This window comes from Vigna umbellata, chromosome 3 (assembly GCF_029865625.1).
Source record: "Vigna umbellata cultivar VRB3 chromosome 3, Vumbellata_1.0, whole genome shotgun sequence".
NCBI lineage: Eukaryota > Viridiplantae > Streptophyta > Magnoliopsida > Fabales > Fabaceae > Vigna > Vigna umbellata.
The window spans coordinates 41,904,749-41,922,523 of NC_142167.1; the positions used below are offsets into that span (position 1 = coordinate 41,904,749).

General features: G+C 32.2%; 2 protein-coding genes across 3 annotated transcripts; both read right to left on the minus strand.

The window, feature by feature from the left end:
* Window positions 1–3,756: 3,756 nt before the first annotated feature.
* LOC124846262 (cysteine-rich receptor-like protein kinase 25) lies at window positions 3,757–8,333 on the minus strand. Its single transcript, XM_088109629.1, has 8 exons — window positions 7,768–8,333; window positions 6,656–6,944; window positions 5,512–5,628; window positions 5,285–5,418; window positions 4,987–5,200; window positions 4,604–4,841; window positions 4,302–4,452; window positions 3,757–4,216 (listed from the first exon to the last, which is right to left on the minus strand). Exons 1-8 carry the CDS (start codon window positions 8,230–8,232, stop codon window positions 3,908–3,910), a joined length of 1,917 nt encoding a protein of 638 aa, XP_087965755.1. The 5' UTR covers window positions 8,233–8,333; the 3' UTR covers window positions 3,757–3,907.
* Window positions 8,334–10,135: 1,802 nt separating this feature from the next.
* On the minus strand, window positions 10,136–14,343 carry LOC148202516 (cysteine-rich receptor-like protein kinase 25). 2 transcript variants are annotated; one of them, XM_088109940.1, is made up of 8 exons: window positions 13,876–14,343; window positions 12,951–13,239; window positions 12,013–12,129; window positions 11,794–11,927; window positions 11,498–11,708; window positions 10,867–11,104; window positions 10,601–10,751; window positions 10,136–10,521 (listed from the first exon to the last, which is right to left on the minus strand). In XM_088109940.1, the coding sequence occupies exons 1-8, from the start codon at window positions 14,341–14,343 to the stop codon at window positions 10,213–10,215; spliced, it is 1,917 nt and encodes a 638-aa protein (XP_087966066.1). In that variant the 3' UTR covers window positions 10,136–10,212. The 2 variants fall into 2 exon arrangements, with proteins under 2 accessions (XP_087966066.1, XP_087966064.1); XM_088109938.1 differs by having other exon boundaries at window positions 11,495–11,708.
* Between the last annotated feature and the right edge of the window lie 3,432 nt (window positions 14,344–17,775).

A 17,775-nucleotide genomic window follows, 5' to 3' on the forward strand; every position in this document is an offset into this window, starting at 1 on the left:
TTTTTTAATCTGAATATTAAGTTAAATATAGAGAAGTAACTTATACATAAATTATTTTTAATTGATAAAGAAGATATTTTTTTTTTCTTAGAAGAGGTTTACCAAGAAACTAGTCACCTTATGCAAAAATCTCTTATAACAACACTACAGTAACCTTTGCACATGCATATGCATATGCATATTTATGTATGTGTCAACAAATATGATTTTACTCTCTAAAACTTTCAAAATTCGGTGTGATTTAGTTCACAGGAAATCAAAATATGCTATACTATCGATCCAATTCAATAACTCAGACACAGCACCATGGAAAAGGACACGTGTAAATATTAAATTAAAATTTCTAAAATATAAATATTTCTCCACAATGTCATCATCCCACAGCAATTTTTTTTTTATATATATTTTGATCCGGTTACACATTATGATATCTATGACTTTGGATATTTTATTTTAAGAAAAACTAATATCTTCATTATACATGAGAATTTTTGCTTGAATGTAAAAATTCTTAGACAATTTCACACTTTTTTTCTTCTCAAAATTTGTTCCAAAAATAATGTAAATTGTTTTGCCTTTTCCTAGCTGAGGGTTTACCTAATTTGATCTAATTTCAGAAAAGTGAAAAGAGTTGTCATTTTCTTATCTTTTTGGCATGTGATATGATTAAGAGAGATCATGTAAGACCCTAGATAATTACCTCTACAAAACACCTGTCCAATCAGATTTAATGCAATTAAACCACTCTGCCGTGTATTGAAAAATGCACCACGACATTACTCAGACCATTAAAATCCACTCACACTCTCTGCCACCCGTCTGCCATGTGTCAAGTTGGAACCTTCTAAAAATCAGTAGTGGAAGACAGGTGTCCGCGTGTGAGTGAACGTCCGTTTGACTTGGGAAAGAGAATTGAATTTTCTGAAACACTCCTTCCCATTATCTGCATGCACTCACCTTCTTCCTCAAAACTGATTTCTCCATTTTTCTCCACCTTCTCTCTAGAACCAGTTCACCTTCTCTCTACTGTAACTCATCACCTTCTTCTTCGTTCACGTTTCAGAACCGTAGAAATGTTCCCTGAGACGTGAGCGTCATTCTGGACCGAACAGAATTGGGATCTGAGCTGGTAAGTTCTCGTCTCTGACCGTTCGTCCATTAGGTTTCATGCGAAACCAGATTCTGGGTTCATGCATGGGTGATATCTGAGTTATTTTGATTTTGGTGTTTAGATTAAGTGAAAGATATTAAGTGAATATGAGGGTAGAACGTGGAGGACGAACCAAACCTTTGCATTAGGACGTCTCACTCACTGATCCGGGTAAGGGAAGCTTATTAATTTAATTTATACTTGTATGTTGTATAAAAGCATGATATGGATATATGTATATCGTCTGTTTGAGTATGCATGAACGAACATTGTTGTACTGGATGAATATGATTTCTGTTGGTTGAACTGTATGTTGATTTTGATACGTATGGATTGAAAGATGGATGACTATTGTATAGTTTGACTTGTTAATATGATGAACTCTATAAAGTATGTGAATTAATGATGGATATGAATTTATAAAGTATGAATCGTTATGAGAAATGTTGAGTTAAGATAGTTGAAAAATCTGAATACGATAATTCTCCCTATGATAAATTACGCTCGTCATCGTACGGTCTTATACCGTTCGGTTTCCCTGAAAATGACTTAGAATGGAATTCTTTCATTTGGAAAGAACTCTGATCGAGAACGAGCGTCCCCATTTGAATTACTATGTTTGAGCGTTCGGCTTAGCATAGAGATGTCGTATACCTTAAATCAAATAATATTAAATTACACCTTAAAATAAGTAACGCTCGGTCTTATACCAAGCGTTCGTCCTAAATAGCGCTCGGTCTTATACCAAGCGTTCGTCCTAAATAGCGCTCGGTCTTATACCAAGCATTCGTTATAAATAGCGCTCGGTCTTAAACCAAGCGTTCGTCTTAAGTAGCGCTCGGTTTTGTACCAAGCGTTCGTCATAATTGGTGCTCGGTCATCTACCCAGCGTTCGTTCTAATGTAGTGTTCGGTCTTATACCGAACGCTCGTCCTTACCTTTGATTTTCTTAACGGACGTAACTAGCGTTCGTCCAAATACTTCGTAAAAGTATATTGTCGCGTTCGGTCATTGACTGGCAGTCGACTCCTTTAAACTAATGGTTCACAGTGTAGTCAATTCCTCATCTTGTTGTATCTTCATCCGATTGGATTCTGCTTAACATCTTGGTACTTAGAATATTCTGAATATTGATGGTATCATTCTAGAGTCATTTCATTCAACTGAATTGAGTAGCAGTAACGTTCTTCAAATAATCATATGTCGAGTTATTCTGATTGGCGACGAGTACTTCTCGGTCTCGCTGTTCACGTTCGCCCTTATCCTTTAGAGGGTTGAACGTTCGTTATTTTGGGTATTTGAAACGAATGATGAAAATGATAATAAAGTATGAAGATTTAAAAGGTGAACATTATATGGAACGATTATACAATTATGGATTTTGGACGAGCGTTCCAGGAAGGAACGTCTCATACATGTTGAATATTGGATTGGAAAGTATGACTGTGGGCATGCTAATGCTGGCTTGGTCCATCCTGATATTCCGTGATACTCATCTTCATGTAGAGGAGGGTAGTTCATGTGTGGGAATGGCAGGAGGTTCTATTCCTTAGGGGTACTTTGGATAGAGCTAACCTCGAGTGGCAGTTGATGAGTGTATTCCAGTTACTACATCACTCGGGTGCAAGGACGCCTGTAGCTACACAGTTTCATACAGTCCGGACGGTCTGTCTAGTATATATATATTTCTATGTTATTCTATGTTAAGTTACTTGCTGTGTGTGAATGAAAATGTTAACCGTATATGTTGATGTATGAATTAAATTATATAAGCTTACCCTTTCGTTTTCCTTGTGTTGTCCATTGTATATGTACGTTCGTCCTATCTTGCAATGATCATCCGTGTGGATGTGAGCAGAAGGCGAGGCCACCTTAGAGGATGTGATCGAGGAAGAAAACTTAGTGGAAGTTGAAGTGAAAGCGGAGCAGTAGAACGCCCGTTTTTCTTTTAGTTTAGATGTTCGCTTTTGAAATTGAACGTTCGGTTATTTATTTTGTAAAACCGTTCGTCCTAAAATTGTATTATTTCCGTTTCTTGTATAGTGGTTCTGTACTTTAAGCCGTTCGGCTTTTGTGCTTCGTTTTATTAATATAAAGACTGCATTGATTTACTGTTAATTGTAATTAATTCTGAATTATAGTAATTACTGTATTTTGGGATGTTATAGATCAACGTAGTTTTAAGGTTATTATAATTTTTTATTATGTTTTTAAATTAAGAGAATCAAAGCTATACACTAAGAATAAAAAGAATAAGAAACTGTACATGATAAATTTGTGAAAATATACCATCACGTTATTTTGTACATGCTAATAAAAAACACGAGTTAAATTTAAAAATAAGATGCGAAATTCAACTTTAGTGTTCTTAATCTTCCTTATAATGTGGGTATTGAAGAGTCAATAACATTGTGAAATGAGTAGTGGGAATTTATGTGGAATATAGTGTTTTACCTAATTTTGTTTATAAAAGCAATTTCCATTGTAATGTACGGAAGAAGAGGCATATGAATTTTGATATAAAATTGAGTTTGTTTGTTTCTTAATTTTTTTTTAGTTATGAGTTATAACAATTTAAAATGGATTTTATAATGTGAGGAATCATGTAAAGAAAATGAGAATCAATATTCCTAATTTCATTGTTTCTATCATCTTAAAAACATCAAGATAAGAAGAAAGAAACATACCACGCTTGATAAGTGCTATGGTCTTAAATTCAATGAATACGTACTCCTGACCAACGGAAAACATTCCCTATTATCTTGCTAAAACTGTTGAGAATGTTACATCATTAATAGAAAGATTCTTGGAACTTCTTGAAGTTGATGCATCATTAGAGGTCAATCTTCCAACAGAATATGCAGGGTGATTGGGTTTTGGAAGGGTCATTGTGTCACTTCCTAGCATTAGAACAACCGTGGACATGGTTGGCCTATCTGCTGCATCTTGTTGAACACAAAGCAAACCAACGTGTATGCACTTCACAACCTCACTGGCTACGAAGGATTTTATCAATGCTTGATCTATCAATTCCAAACATCTTCCTTCACACCATATGTTCCAAGCCTGCATGTAATTGTGATTTCTTAACGATGTAAGTACTAGTTAGTATGGTTCAATAATTCCTGAATCAATACGAGGGAAAACTCACATATAAAAGAAGACTTTGACCATGTTCTGATCGATGGAATCCACTGTTCTTTCTTCCACAAATGATTTCTAGGACAATAACTCCAAAGCTGAAAACATCCGTTTTCACGGAAAATAATCCTTCCATAGCATACTCTGGAGCCATGTATCCACTGCAGGGAAGCAATACAACTTTCTTATTCCTCTTATACATTGAATGATTAATACATAACAAAAATCTAATTTTTCAAATGGTTAAGTAGTTAACACTGCATCAGAAAAATCCTATTACTTAAAGCGGTGCTAGGTATTAGTAAAACTCACTAGGTGCCCACTACTCGTTTTGTATTTGCTTGGTTCTGTCCTATTTCAAATGCCCTGGCCAATCCAAAATCTGATATCTTGGGATTCATTTCATAGTCTAATAGAACATTGCTACCTTTGAGATCTCTGTGAATTACTTTGAGTCGAGAGTCCTCATGAAGATATAAAATACCTTTTGCTATTCCATTGATAATGCTGAATCTTAGTTTCCAATCAAGTTGATTTCTCTTCTCATCGCCTAACAACATTAAGACAGATAAGATATCTCAAAAGAGAAAGAGCAAAAAAAAAACTTAAGAGCTCAGCAAATACCAAATAGTAATTATTGGACAGAGCATGGAGGGAAAAAAAAGCTATTCACTAAATTTATCTGTAAAACATACCACCAAAGAGGTGAGAGTCAAGGCTTGCATTACACATATACTCATATACAAGTATATTCTCCTTTTCCTCTAAGCAGCATCCCAAAAGTCTGACGAGGTTACGATGTTGCAATTTAGCTATAAACATTACTTCATTCTTGAACTCCTGTGTGCCCTGACCAGAAAATTTCGAGAGCCTTTTCACTGCAATTTGTCTTCCATCTGGTAGAATTCCCTGATAAAAGTTGCAATAAATTAGAACATATAGAAAGATGCCAAATGTAAAGAATCTATATTACAAATTCCAAATCACTAATACCTTGTAAACAGGACCAAATCCACCTTCCCCTAATTTAGATTCTTCTGAAAAGTTATTAGTACTATGTAGAACTGCGATTAACGGGATTGTAGGAAGGTCGCCATGCAACGTTTCCTCATCAAACATCATCTTATCTACAATGACAAGTTTTTGAATCCATATTTGAGGACCTGAAAGCAATCTTTTTTAAAAAATCAAGCAAGTGTTTACTTACTGCAGCAAATTACCTCTTCTGACTCTTTTCCTGTACCAGAAGCAGTAGACACCGAAGCATAGTAGAGCTACAGACCCCAACACACTAAAGGAAATGATAAACTTTCTTGACTTACTTGAACCTCCATCGCCTGATACGGTATAAAAGATGAACAATTACATTTTTAATCTTTTACACATTATTCAGATCACATTCTGCAAATAAAAAGAAAAGATAAATGTACATTATCATGGTGCTACTTCACAATTTAATTACCATATACATTCAACAGAGTCCAAATAAACAGGACAGGAATAAAAAGAATTCATATTACACTATCCCAAATAATTTTAAAGGACATCAATAAAGATAAACTCATTAATGAAAAGAATTAACATACTAGAAAAAAGAAAAGATTCACGACACCTGTTTAACCACATACAAGTTCCATCATCGCACAAGCTATACGATTTGGTAGATCAAGTTTAATCTGTGCATTAACTTAAAGGAAAAACCATATATAAGTAATGAATAAAGCCTTAGAATCAACCTGAGGGCATATAAAAAGTAATCAAGGTTACCCTCTTCATTACCCATCAGTTTGAGTTTCGAATTGCACATAATCTCTGTAATAAATCAACTCACATCCCAAGAATCTACCAAAAAACTATTATTTCTATTTATATACATAAAAAAGAATTAAAGCTATCGATCAATATATTGTAACGTTACTCTTTTTTAAACACTTAGTTCATGGTACAGTTCCTCTGCTTTAAACATTTTCCCAAACACCTCAAAGGCACAACGAATATAACACAATAAATTTAACTGGAACCCTGTAAAATAGTGGGATCATACAGATGAAGACAAAATCTACAAGAGATTGAAATTACAAATCTTACAATTTTACAATTTTAGATATATATAATTTCTCCTAAAATTAAAAGAATAGTTTTTTCCCTTTGGGATCACTTACACAAATAATCCAAGAGACCAAAATTAAAAGTAAACTATGCCAAACAGAAAGAAATGCTATTTTTTTCTTTTAATGAGTTAAAAAGGTCATTTTGAAATTATATGTGTGTAAAATGGAAAAAACAAATCCAAATGTCTACCTCGTATTTCTTTCTAAAAAGATAGTTTTTAAACATTATAAAAAATTCAAAATAGACCCTAACCTGAAGTCTGGTAAAACTTCTCATCATCCATCCTGATGCCACAACTTGGACCAAAAACTGCCCACTGTGCGTGTGTTGAACAACACTCTGGAAATATGTCTAACAATGTATGCAAACACTCACTACATTCATCACTTTTAATATCCCTATCACACTGCACCCAACCATATCTTTTCTCATTGTCAACCCAATCAAACTCATCCACTGCCCAAAACTTCTTCGTCTCTACGGTTGCTTTCCAAATCAAACTCTGCACAGAGTCCTCAGCTTTCCTAGATTCTGATGAATGCTGTATTTGGATGAAGAAATTTCAGATAGAAGTTTGATTTTAAAGTGAATTAGCATAGCACAACCTCAAAATGTTAAATATAAAGGATTTTTAAAAACCCAAAAAACTTTAGTAGTTTTACTCATGGAATCACAAATTATAAGTATTAACTTAAAAATCATACTGAACTACATTGCAAAACAGTTTTATACTCTATATACACAGTCATAATAGACATTTTTTTAATGATGAGAATATTATTGGAGAACACACAAAAAATAAATAAATAAAATTCAAATAAAAATGCTGTATATAAATTATCAATTGACATATATGCATAATACATAAGTAAATGACTATATGGTGTTATTCAATCCTAAACCATGATAGTAAAGTTTGTTGATTGTAGAATAATTTTTGAAAGTTATATTAACAAACTTTTGATTGATTGGCTGTGTAATTTTTCTTTTACATTAATACAACCTAACTGTTAAACAGAAATTAAAATATTCTATCTAATAGGATTTAAAACACAAAGAAACATGAATTTCATCATCTAAATATAATATGTTAAAATTCTAAAATTTTAATTGGAATTAAAAATAATATCTTACCAACAGGTCGTTTGTGGGAATGAAACTATACTTAAATCTCTTGTTCAAAGTTTTACCTTTGACTTTTGCATATAAAAACATAATTAAACTGGAGAGAAAAAAAAAAACTTCTAAAACTAATCAGACTTAACCTAAGAACCCCTTCTATACTTCACAATAATCATGTTTAAAAAAATAAAACCATCTATCTTAAGCTATCCGAATTTCCATATTCCTTACTGAAACATTACCTTGATTATTCTGGGTCCTGTAATATTCCATGTTGGGGTTAAAGTAACATTGCCAATGAAACTTTGGTTTGAGTAACGGATGATGCATACATCATACCATATGATAGCTCTTACAGCGTTGGGACACCTCCGAGAGAGTTCAGTGGCAGCAGTGGTGATGCAGAACTGGCAAAAATACCCTGTGATGTCGTATCTGCAGCTGTACAATCCATAAACATCATCATCATTGTTGTTGTTGTTGCTATTTACAGTGGTGAAGTTGTATCCGTTGCTTTTGAATGAGTCTGTGGTTAGCCATGAGAGAAGGGTTTCAACGTTGTCTTTGTATGAGGAGCTAAGAGTTGAGTTCTCACAAAAATTGTACATGTAAATCGGTGGTTGAGCACTTGCGGTGGTGAAAAGGAGAAACATGAAACTAAGACTAATCCCAGTAGGGATCATGGATATTTCTGCTTTGATCCTCATGAAGTTTTGGTGCTGTATTAGAGAAGTGTAAGAAAGAAAGGAGAAGATGATAAGTTTAGTTTATTAGTAATACACACATCAAACAGTTGTATACACAGTGATGTATAAAGGAAAAGAGCAAGAACTGATATATAGAAAAGCTGTTATATATCTGTTATATTAGTTTACAAGGCTGATAAAGTGAAGTGAATTATGGTGAGACAACAGTGCTAGGATTAATTTACAAGTCAATTTGCTAACGACATAAGTTGATTGTTATTATTATTATTTTATTTGAATACGTTGTTAATCTTTTGATGTGATAAGTTTGTTTTTCAACAAGTAGAGATATTAAAAATATAACACTGAAGAGTTTGGGGATTGTATATATATACAATTGACTTTTAACATTTGGAACAAACATTTGTATAAAGATACACGTTTTAGTATTTTTCAAACGATTCGTAAGGATTAATGTAATTTATAGTTGAAGTCAGTGCAGTGGTATTAAAAGAATCAACTTTGTATTATTGTATGTAAACAAGACCTGTCAAGTTTGAATTATCGTATATTAATGAACTTATCTGACACGCGACCAACGGTTTGATTATTGAATGGAACATTTTTCATGTGATGATTACGTTTTCCTAACGAGAGTGTTTGAATTGAATGCTGTGTTGGATTGTAGCTTAAAAGGAAGAGAAATTTACATTAAGAATTTGTCACTAGTCAAGAAAACAAACATCACCGACACACATTTTTCTAACCACTGATCAGATGAGTCAAATTCGCGTTTTAATTCTAATTTGACTTTTTTGGTACGCTTTGTATTTCTAAATTTATAACCCTTGTAATTAACATTCGTCAAAATATCTTTATCGGAGCAAATTATAGTTTTTTCTTAGGTTTGGTCTTCAAAATAAATTTATGTAATTTTTTATTCTCATAATAAATTAACAAACTTTTTATATCTCATAACTTTTTTTGTTTTATATTTTGGTCCACCACCATGTGGTTCAAGTAAGTAAATGGTTACTCTTTTGTCTTTTATTTATTATTTATTTTGATTTAGAGTTTGTGCCATGGCTTTGATGTGTAGTATTGAGCCGCATGTTACATGGTGGACCATCCATTGGAGGATTAAAGTAATAAACTTTTTGAAACAAGGGTTGTCATTACGATGTCTTTCTATTTATTTATGGAAGTGTAAACAGCATCCTTCACCTCCATATCTTCCACATAGAATTATGAATTTACTTCTTTTTTTCTTCCATTTTCTTCCTCTACCGGTATACCTTTCTCCCCCTGTTTAACTTCCTTCTTCCTTGATTTGTCATATGGGTATGTGAAACTGAAGTATGTGAAACTGGAGTTGAAGACATTGATTTGTCATTTGGGTATGTGAAACTGAATACTGATATTGAAGATTTTGAAAGTAAAGCACAACCATGGAAGGTCTGTCCACAACAAAAGGAATGTGAGGTTGCAAAGAAGTTAAGATCTTCCGAAAAGGTAAAGTTAAGTTAGACAATGGCATGAAGGGAAAGAAAGTTATGGTCTTACTCTGCATAATTGCAACGGGTTAATGTTGGCAAAAGTTGTAAGTTGCAATTAGGAATTTCAGCTGGAATGTTGTTAACTAGGTCTGGAAACTGTTACATGTTCCTTGAACACAAAATGGCATGTAGACCAATCATGGATTTAGATGGGTGTTATTTGATAACAAAGTTCGAGGGAACTTTGAATGGTTTTTGCAAGAGATCCCAATACTCAATATCTTGTTCATGATTTTGCTGTAGAGGAGCAAGAACCTAATGAGACTTTAGACTGCTTCTTAGACTTACTTCTTGATGACATTGATAATGCCATCAAACAAATGGTATTCCTAAGTGACAAACAAAAGGTAATTAAGGACATGTTATTAATGTATCTTTGTGTTATTAATGTTACGGTTTTTAATGGAAAGAATACATACTTCTCAATAACCCAAAATATTCCCTATTACCTTACTAAATCGGTTGAGACTGTTACATCATTAATAGAAAGATTCTTGGAACTTCTTGAAGTTGATGCATCATTAGAGGTCAATTTTCCAACAGAAAATGCAGGGTGGTTGGGTTTTGGAAGGGCCATTGTGTCACTTCCTAGCATTAGAACAACTGTAGACATGGTTGGTCTATCTCCTGCATCTTGTTGAACACACAACAAACCAATGTGTAAGCACTTGACAACTTCACTTGCTCTGAAGGATTTTATCAGTGTTGGATCCATCAATTCCAAACATTTTCCTGCGCACCATATTCTCCAAGCCTGCATGTAATTGTGATTTGTGAATGTTCTTAAGCTCTATGGTTCAATGACTTCTTAAACAATAGGAGAGAAAACTCACATATAAAAGAAGACTTTGACCATGTTCTGATAGATGGAATCCACTGTTCTTTCTTCCACAAATGATTTCAAGGACAATAACTCCAAAGCTGAAAACATCCGATTTCACAGAAAGTAATCCTTCCATAGCATATTCTGGGGCCATGTATCCACTGCACGGAAGCAATACAACTTTGTTATTCCTCTTATACATTGAATGATTTGTACATAACAAAAACTTCTTTTTTCAAATGGTTAAATGGTTAAAACTGGATTAGTATAACTCACTAGGTGCCCACAACTCGTTTTGTCTTAGCTTGGTTCTGTCCTATTTCAAAGGCCCTGGCCAATCCAAAATCTGATATCTTGGGATTCATCTCATGGTCTAATAGAACATTGCTAGCTTTGAGATCTCTATGAATTACTTTGAGTCGAGAGTCCTCATGAAGATATAAAATACCTTTTGCTATTCCATTGATAATGCTTAATCTTAGTTTCCAATCAAGTTGCTTTCTCTTCTCTTCGTCTGAGAGCATCAAAACAAAGAAGATAACTCAAAAAGTAAAAAAGAAAGAGCAGCATGCGAAGAAAAAAAAAAGCACTTAAGGACTCAATTTCACATTATGAATAGAAATGAACATAGCCCCACAACTTTCTCTGGGAATATTATTATTATGATCTTGATTTCTTGCTCTTGTTCTTAAAGAAAACTACATATCAAGATCATCTAGCACTTGTCATATAAGCTAATAAATAATATACCCTGTAATCAGTTTCACATCAATACTTTAAAGCCAATAGCACCTCTACTTGATTGGTTTCCGTAGGCCATGATTAATTTGGAGCTCAGAAAAAGCAATAAAAACTACAAACGCTCATGAAAAAGTTATTCACTAAAACTATATGTAAAACATACCACCAAAGAGGTGAAAGTCGAGGCTTGAATTAGACATATACTCATATACAAGTATCTTCTCATTTTCCTCCAAACAGCACCCCAAAAGTCTCACAAGATTACGATGTTGCAATTTAGCTATAAACATCACTTCATTCTTGAACTCTTGTGAACCCTGACCAGAAAATTGTGAGAGCCTTTTCACTGCGATTTGTCTTCCATCTGCTAAAATTCCCTGATAAAAGCTTGCAATAAATTAGAACATATAGAAAGATGCCAAACGTAAAGAATCTATATTCCATATTCCAAATCATTAATACCTTGTAAACAGGGCCAAATCCACCTTCCCCTAATTTAGATGCTTCTGAAAAGTTATTTGTACAATGTAGAACTGCGGTTAATGGGATTGTAGGTAGATCTCCATTCAATGATTCCTCATCAAACTGCATCGTATCTACAATGACAAGTTTGAGTTCAAATTTGAGTATGGAAAACCAATCTTTTTCAAAAACCAAGCAAGTGTTATTGCAGCAAATTACCTTTTCTGACTCTTTTCCTGTGCCAAAAGCAGTAGAGACTTAAAGATAGTAGAGCTACAAACCCCAACACACTAAAGGAAATTATCAACTTTTTTTGCTTGCTAACACCTCCGTTGCCTACAACAGGATAAAACATATGAAAACTTATAATTTTAATCATCTACACATTCAGATTCACATTATGCAAACAGAAAGAAAAGATAAACGTACTCAAAGCCTAAATAAAGTGCTTATCGTTATAACAGTAGCAATAGTAAATGTGAAAGGTTTGCAGAGTAGGTATAGAAATTATAGAGAGGAAATATAAAGTCAGTGTCACATGTTATGGATCAATATCACATCTATTCTATCCTAATCAGGCCCTTTCATAAAAGTCCTTTTTGGATAGTAATTTGTTAATTGAGTTTTTGTTTTTCACATGTCAGCTTGAATCACAGGGAAAACAGAATCTAATTGTTGTAGGAAAAATGTAACATCTTAAGGGTACCACCCAATGATACTTGTTCTTAGCATGGAATAAAAGCTACAGTAATGAGTTGCTTCTCAGTAAAAGATTTCCTAAAGTACGCTTATCTTGAATTCCATAAGAGAATATGTGCATAAGCAACTCTAAACATTCATAAACTCCAATAGCGTGCTGCTAGGCTACACAGAGGAACACTAATAAATAGTCCTATCTACTCTACACCAAAATTCTGTAGATAAAATGGAAAAATCTAAATGTGAAGAAGTTTCTCTCTTTTAGCTCATAAAAAAAATTATGTATTTATTCTTCTTTATGTTTATGTTTTCAAAATCAGAATAAATCAAAGTATTTTGAACAACAGAAGACAACACAAAAAATTTCAGTAAAAAATCTAATTTCATATCAACTTATTTTAAATAGCATAAAGATAACACCAAAGTTTCAACAGAGGACCCATATTATAAACGCTAACCTGAACTCGTGTAAAAAATTTGATCATCCATCCTCATGCTACAACTTGGACCAAAAATTCCCCACTGTACATTTGTAGAACAACACTGTGGAAATATGTCTAACAATGCATGCAAGCACTCACCACACTGATCATTTTTAATACCTCTGTCACACTGCACCCACCCATATCTTTTCTCATTGTCAACCCAATCAAACTCATCCACTGCCCAATATGTCTTCATCTCTACCGTTGCCTTTCTAATCAAACTCTTCATGCAATCCTCAGTTTTATTAACTTCTGATGAGTCCTGTGTTTGGATCAAAATTTACGATAGAATATTGAATTGTAAGTGAACTAAAGAACATTCAAAAGACTAGAAAAACTTCAGTACAAAATAGTTTTATACTGTCATGGAGTCACAGACTAGTATAGTTTATTAATTTTTAGTATAACTTTCTTAAAAATAGTAGTGAATGACATTGTAAAACAAAGTCATAATAAAAGCTTCTTTTTTTTAATGGTGGGAATTTTATTAGAGAATATTTTAAAAAACAAAATTAACTATAATAACACATCAAATGACATATGCATATCACGGACAAAATATGCAGTTAACAACAGTATAAAAGGTTTTTATATTGTTATTCAATCCTAAACTATATATAGTAAACTTTGTTTACTTTAGAATATAATTTTTTACATTTACAATAATACTGTATGTCATTTGTAGGAATGAAACTAGGCTTAAATCTCTCTTACTCAAAGTTTTAACTTTGCATTTGGCAGATAAAAAACCTTAACTAAAAGGAATAAAAGCTCGGAAAGCGAACAATCAGACTTCTTAACCTCAAGAAGTCTTGCATACTTCAAACTGATGTCGTGTTAAAAAAACGAAAACATCCTTAAGCTATCTGAGTTTTTATGTTCCATACTGAAACATTACCTTGATTTTTCTGGTTCCGGTAGTATTCAATATTGGAGATAAACTAACTTGGCCAATGAAACTGTGGTTTGTGTAACGGATGATGCATATGTCATACCATATCATAGCTCCCACACTGTTGGAACACCTTCGAGTGAGTTCACTGGATGCACTGTTGATACAGAACCGGCAAAAATACCCTGTGATGTCGTATCTGCAACTGTACCGTCCATAAACAGCATCATCATTGCTGTGGTTGTCGCTATATACAGAGGTGTAGTTGTATCCATCGCTTTTGTATGAGTCTGTCATTACCCATGAGAAAAGGGTGTCCACGTTGGCTTTGTATGAGGAGCTAACAAGAGTTGAGTTTTCACAGAAACTGTTCATGTAAGTTAGTGTTTGAGCACTTGTTGTGATGAAAAGGAGGAGCATGAAGCTAAGACTAACCCTAATAGGGTTCGTCAACATTTCTGTTTTAATCCCCATGAAGTTTTGGTGCTTCATCAGAGAACCATTTCCATGGATTATGGTGAGACAGTGGTAGGATTAATTTACAAGTCAATTTGCATGTGACATAAGTTGCTTATTATTCTTTTTATTATTATTTATATTATTTGATGTGGATATGTTGTTGATCATTTGATAGAATAAGTTTGATTTTTTCCCTCTAATTTTGAAGATTTATAACAGAAGTCAGCGTAATGTTATTAAAATAATCAATTTCTTTAATAAATTTGTAAATAATACAAGTCGTTAGTATTATATGCAACAAGACCTTTATAAAGGTTGAATATTAGCCTGATTAAACTAATTAACTTATCCGACACGAGCAACTGTTTGATTGTTGAAGCGAGCATTCTTACGATGGGAGAACATTTTTGTAATGAAAGTGTTTGAATTGAACATAGATGTTCTGTAAGAAGAAAAGGTATTGGGTGTTTTACTTTAAAAACAAAAATTGTCACTCGTCAAGAGCAACATCACCAACATGCATTTTCTTAACACGGATAAGATCATTCAAATTTGCCTGTTGATTTTATTAAAGAGTAAATTCTAGAATAATAAAAAAAAAAACTTAAAATATAAGGGTAATGTAAATTTTAGAATAATATAAAAAATAAGAATGACAAAAATATTTGTGGAATTCACATATAAAATTTGTGGTGAATAGTTAGTTCTACAAGTATTTATTATTGGTATCATTCGTGGTGAATAGTTAGTCCTACGAGTATTTATTATTGAACATAAATATTAGGTAAGAAGAAAAGGTGTTTTACTTTAAAAAACAATAAAAATGGTCACTCGTCAAGAAAAACATCACCAACATGCATTTTTTTAACACGGATCAGATCATTTAAATTCGCGTGTTGATTTTATTAAAGAGTTAAATTCTAGAACAATATAAAAAAAAGCTTAGCATATAAGTATTAAAGTGGAATAGAAATTTTAGAAAAATATAAAAAATAAGATCACAAAAATATCCTTACTTGCCAATATTTGTAGATAAAATTTGCGGAAGTATGATAGTAACCACGAATATTTATTATATGCAAAAAATTAAAATAAAATTTAATTTGTATTTTATTAAATTTAATTTAATTAAAATTAATTTATATTTTATTATGTTAAATTTAATTAAAATTATTTTATATTATATATATATATATATATATATATTTTTAATTTTATTTATATTTTATTTTCAAATTTTATAAAATATACTCTTTTAAATAACCACAAGTATCCAAAAATAACTGAGTTTTAAAATATTCATAAATATTTTTTAAATAGATATCCAATAATAATAATACGATAATGGGTAAATTTTTTTTGTTATAAGTAACAGTAGATATTATTCAACTCTAACTCGTTGTCACCTTTAATAGAAAAGTTTAAGATAAGAGAAAAAGCATAACATTTCACATAAACATAATAAATAAATTCTAACTAAAATTTTATAGAATGAGATGAATCTATGAATATTCATGTATACTATCATTTTGAACCATGTCAACAACTTACATAAAATTACAAAATATACTACTTTAAACTATGACTAGTATTTTTACAATTTTCTCTATCACATGAAGTATTTCTTTCAGAGTCTTAAAATACTGCCATATTTCTATATTTACGTTTTGGTACCTTTTGTATTTCTAAATTTATAACGGTTGGTTCCACCATCTTTGCTAATTAAATTTATTTATTTTTCATGTAAGAATTACATAAATTACCAAAGTGTTTGGATTTTCATAAATTTTGTTGTCTATATTCGTCGTTGATAAATATTTACTATTTCTTATTTCATCCGCTAATTAAATTTCATTGAGTTTGTTAATACCAAGTAATTTAATAACTCTCCACATAAGCTTCATTTAAAAGTGATATTTATGCATTTAATGATTTGTTCATTTACTTTAGGAAGTAATTAAATTTAAATGTTTTAAACAATAAATTTTTTCCACATGTTATTTAGAATATTCACTACAATGTTTTTAAGAACTTTCTCTTAAGGAACAATCATTTAGTATGGTAAGCTTTTGTAATCAAAACCAAAATGCAACTACATGGTTTATAGGAGAAGCATTGAAATAAAGTTAAACAATAAATACACAAAATTTTTATACTCATTCACTCCAAATGAGCTATACGTCTAGTGTTCTCTATCCTTAAAGGGTTCCACTATAATCTTCAACAAGATTATAACTAAATTTTCTCACCAATCCTAGTATCCTCTGATACGTTGTCTGGTTTGAGTTTCACCCACTCCTAGTTGTGCAGTATTCTTCATCACTCTTGGTCTCTCCATAACTCTTGTTACCCTAGACTGATTGAGTTTCAACACTCCTAGTACTAGATAATCCTAATACTCATTGATACGCTATCTATATTTCCTTAACTCGCCTGAGTTACACAACAAGTGTTTTAATTCTCCTCAGAATTGTAATCAACTGATTGTTTACAAGTTGTTTGGACGATTACTCTCGTAGAGAGGATATGTGTTCAAGACAATATTCTTTTTTCTCTCTTCTTACAATAGTAAGCAGATATTACAATGAATCAGGAGAGTGTTACTTAACTTTTTTTCTTTCTTTTCTCAAATACTCTCTTTGAGCTTGAGCTTTTCTTTGCTTTTTTCCAAACGTTTTTCGTAGGATTGATATTTTCGTTGTAACCTATCCTCTGGATTCTTCCTTTTAATGATCTTCTATTTAAAGGCTCTTTCAAAAGATATCTGTTAGACTGAGCTCTTCACCTTGAATCTTGTGTCTTCTCTGTCATGCGTGTGAAGTAGTTGTTGGTTAAAGTCAACTTGTTAGAGTAGGCTTGCTTTTTCAGTACTTTGCTCGAAGTAGGTTGTACTACCTTTCAAACATGACTTCTTAAGAGGATAACATTCCACAAATGTCTTCTTTGTCTATAACGTCCACTTTTGATATATTTCAAATAAAGCAAGTGGATGCGTGTAGTAGGTTATCTGCATAAAATAGAGTAGATTGTGCATGCATCAAATATGTCTTATCTCTAAGTAGTTTTGTTGTTTTTGAATGTTGAGCATTTAATGATATTTAATGTTTGTTCATAAAAACAAAGTGCTTTTTACATTTCTACCCTTGAGGTAGAGTTTATCATTTAAATTTTTCATTATTTCAAGCGTTGAGTAAGAACTTTATCATTGGACGAAGTAAAGGTTTTAGCTCATGGTATCGTCTAGTCTGTTGTAAACGCATTTTGGGATATTGCCTTTTTAGAGCAAGAGCGTTTGAGTTTTGTTTTGTACATGTGTTTGAATCTTTATTTCATACTGTTAAAGGTTTTAGTCAGAGACATTGTCTCGACATCTTTTCACTTCTTGAGAGTTCAACTGATTACCATTAAGTAAATATAGTTTACGCGTTAGCATAACTCTTTTAGATG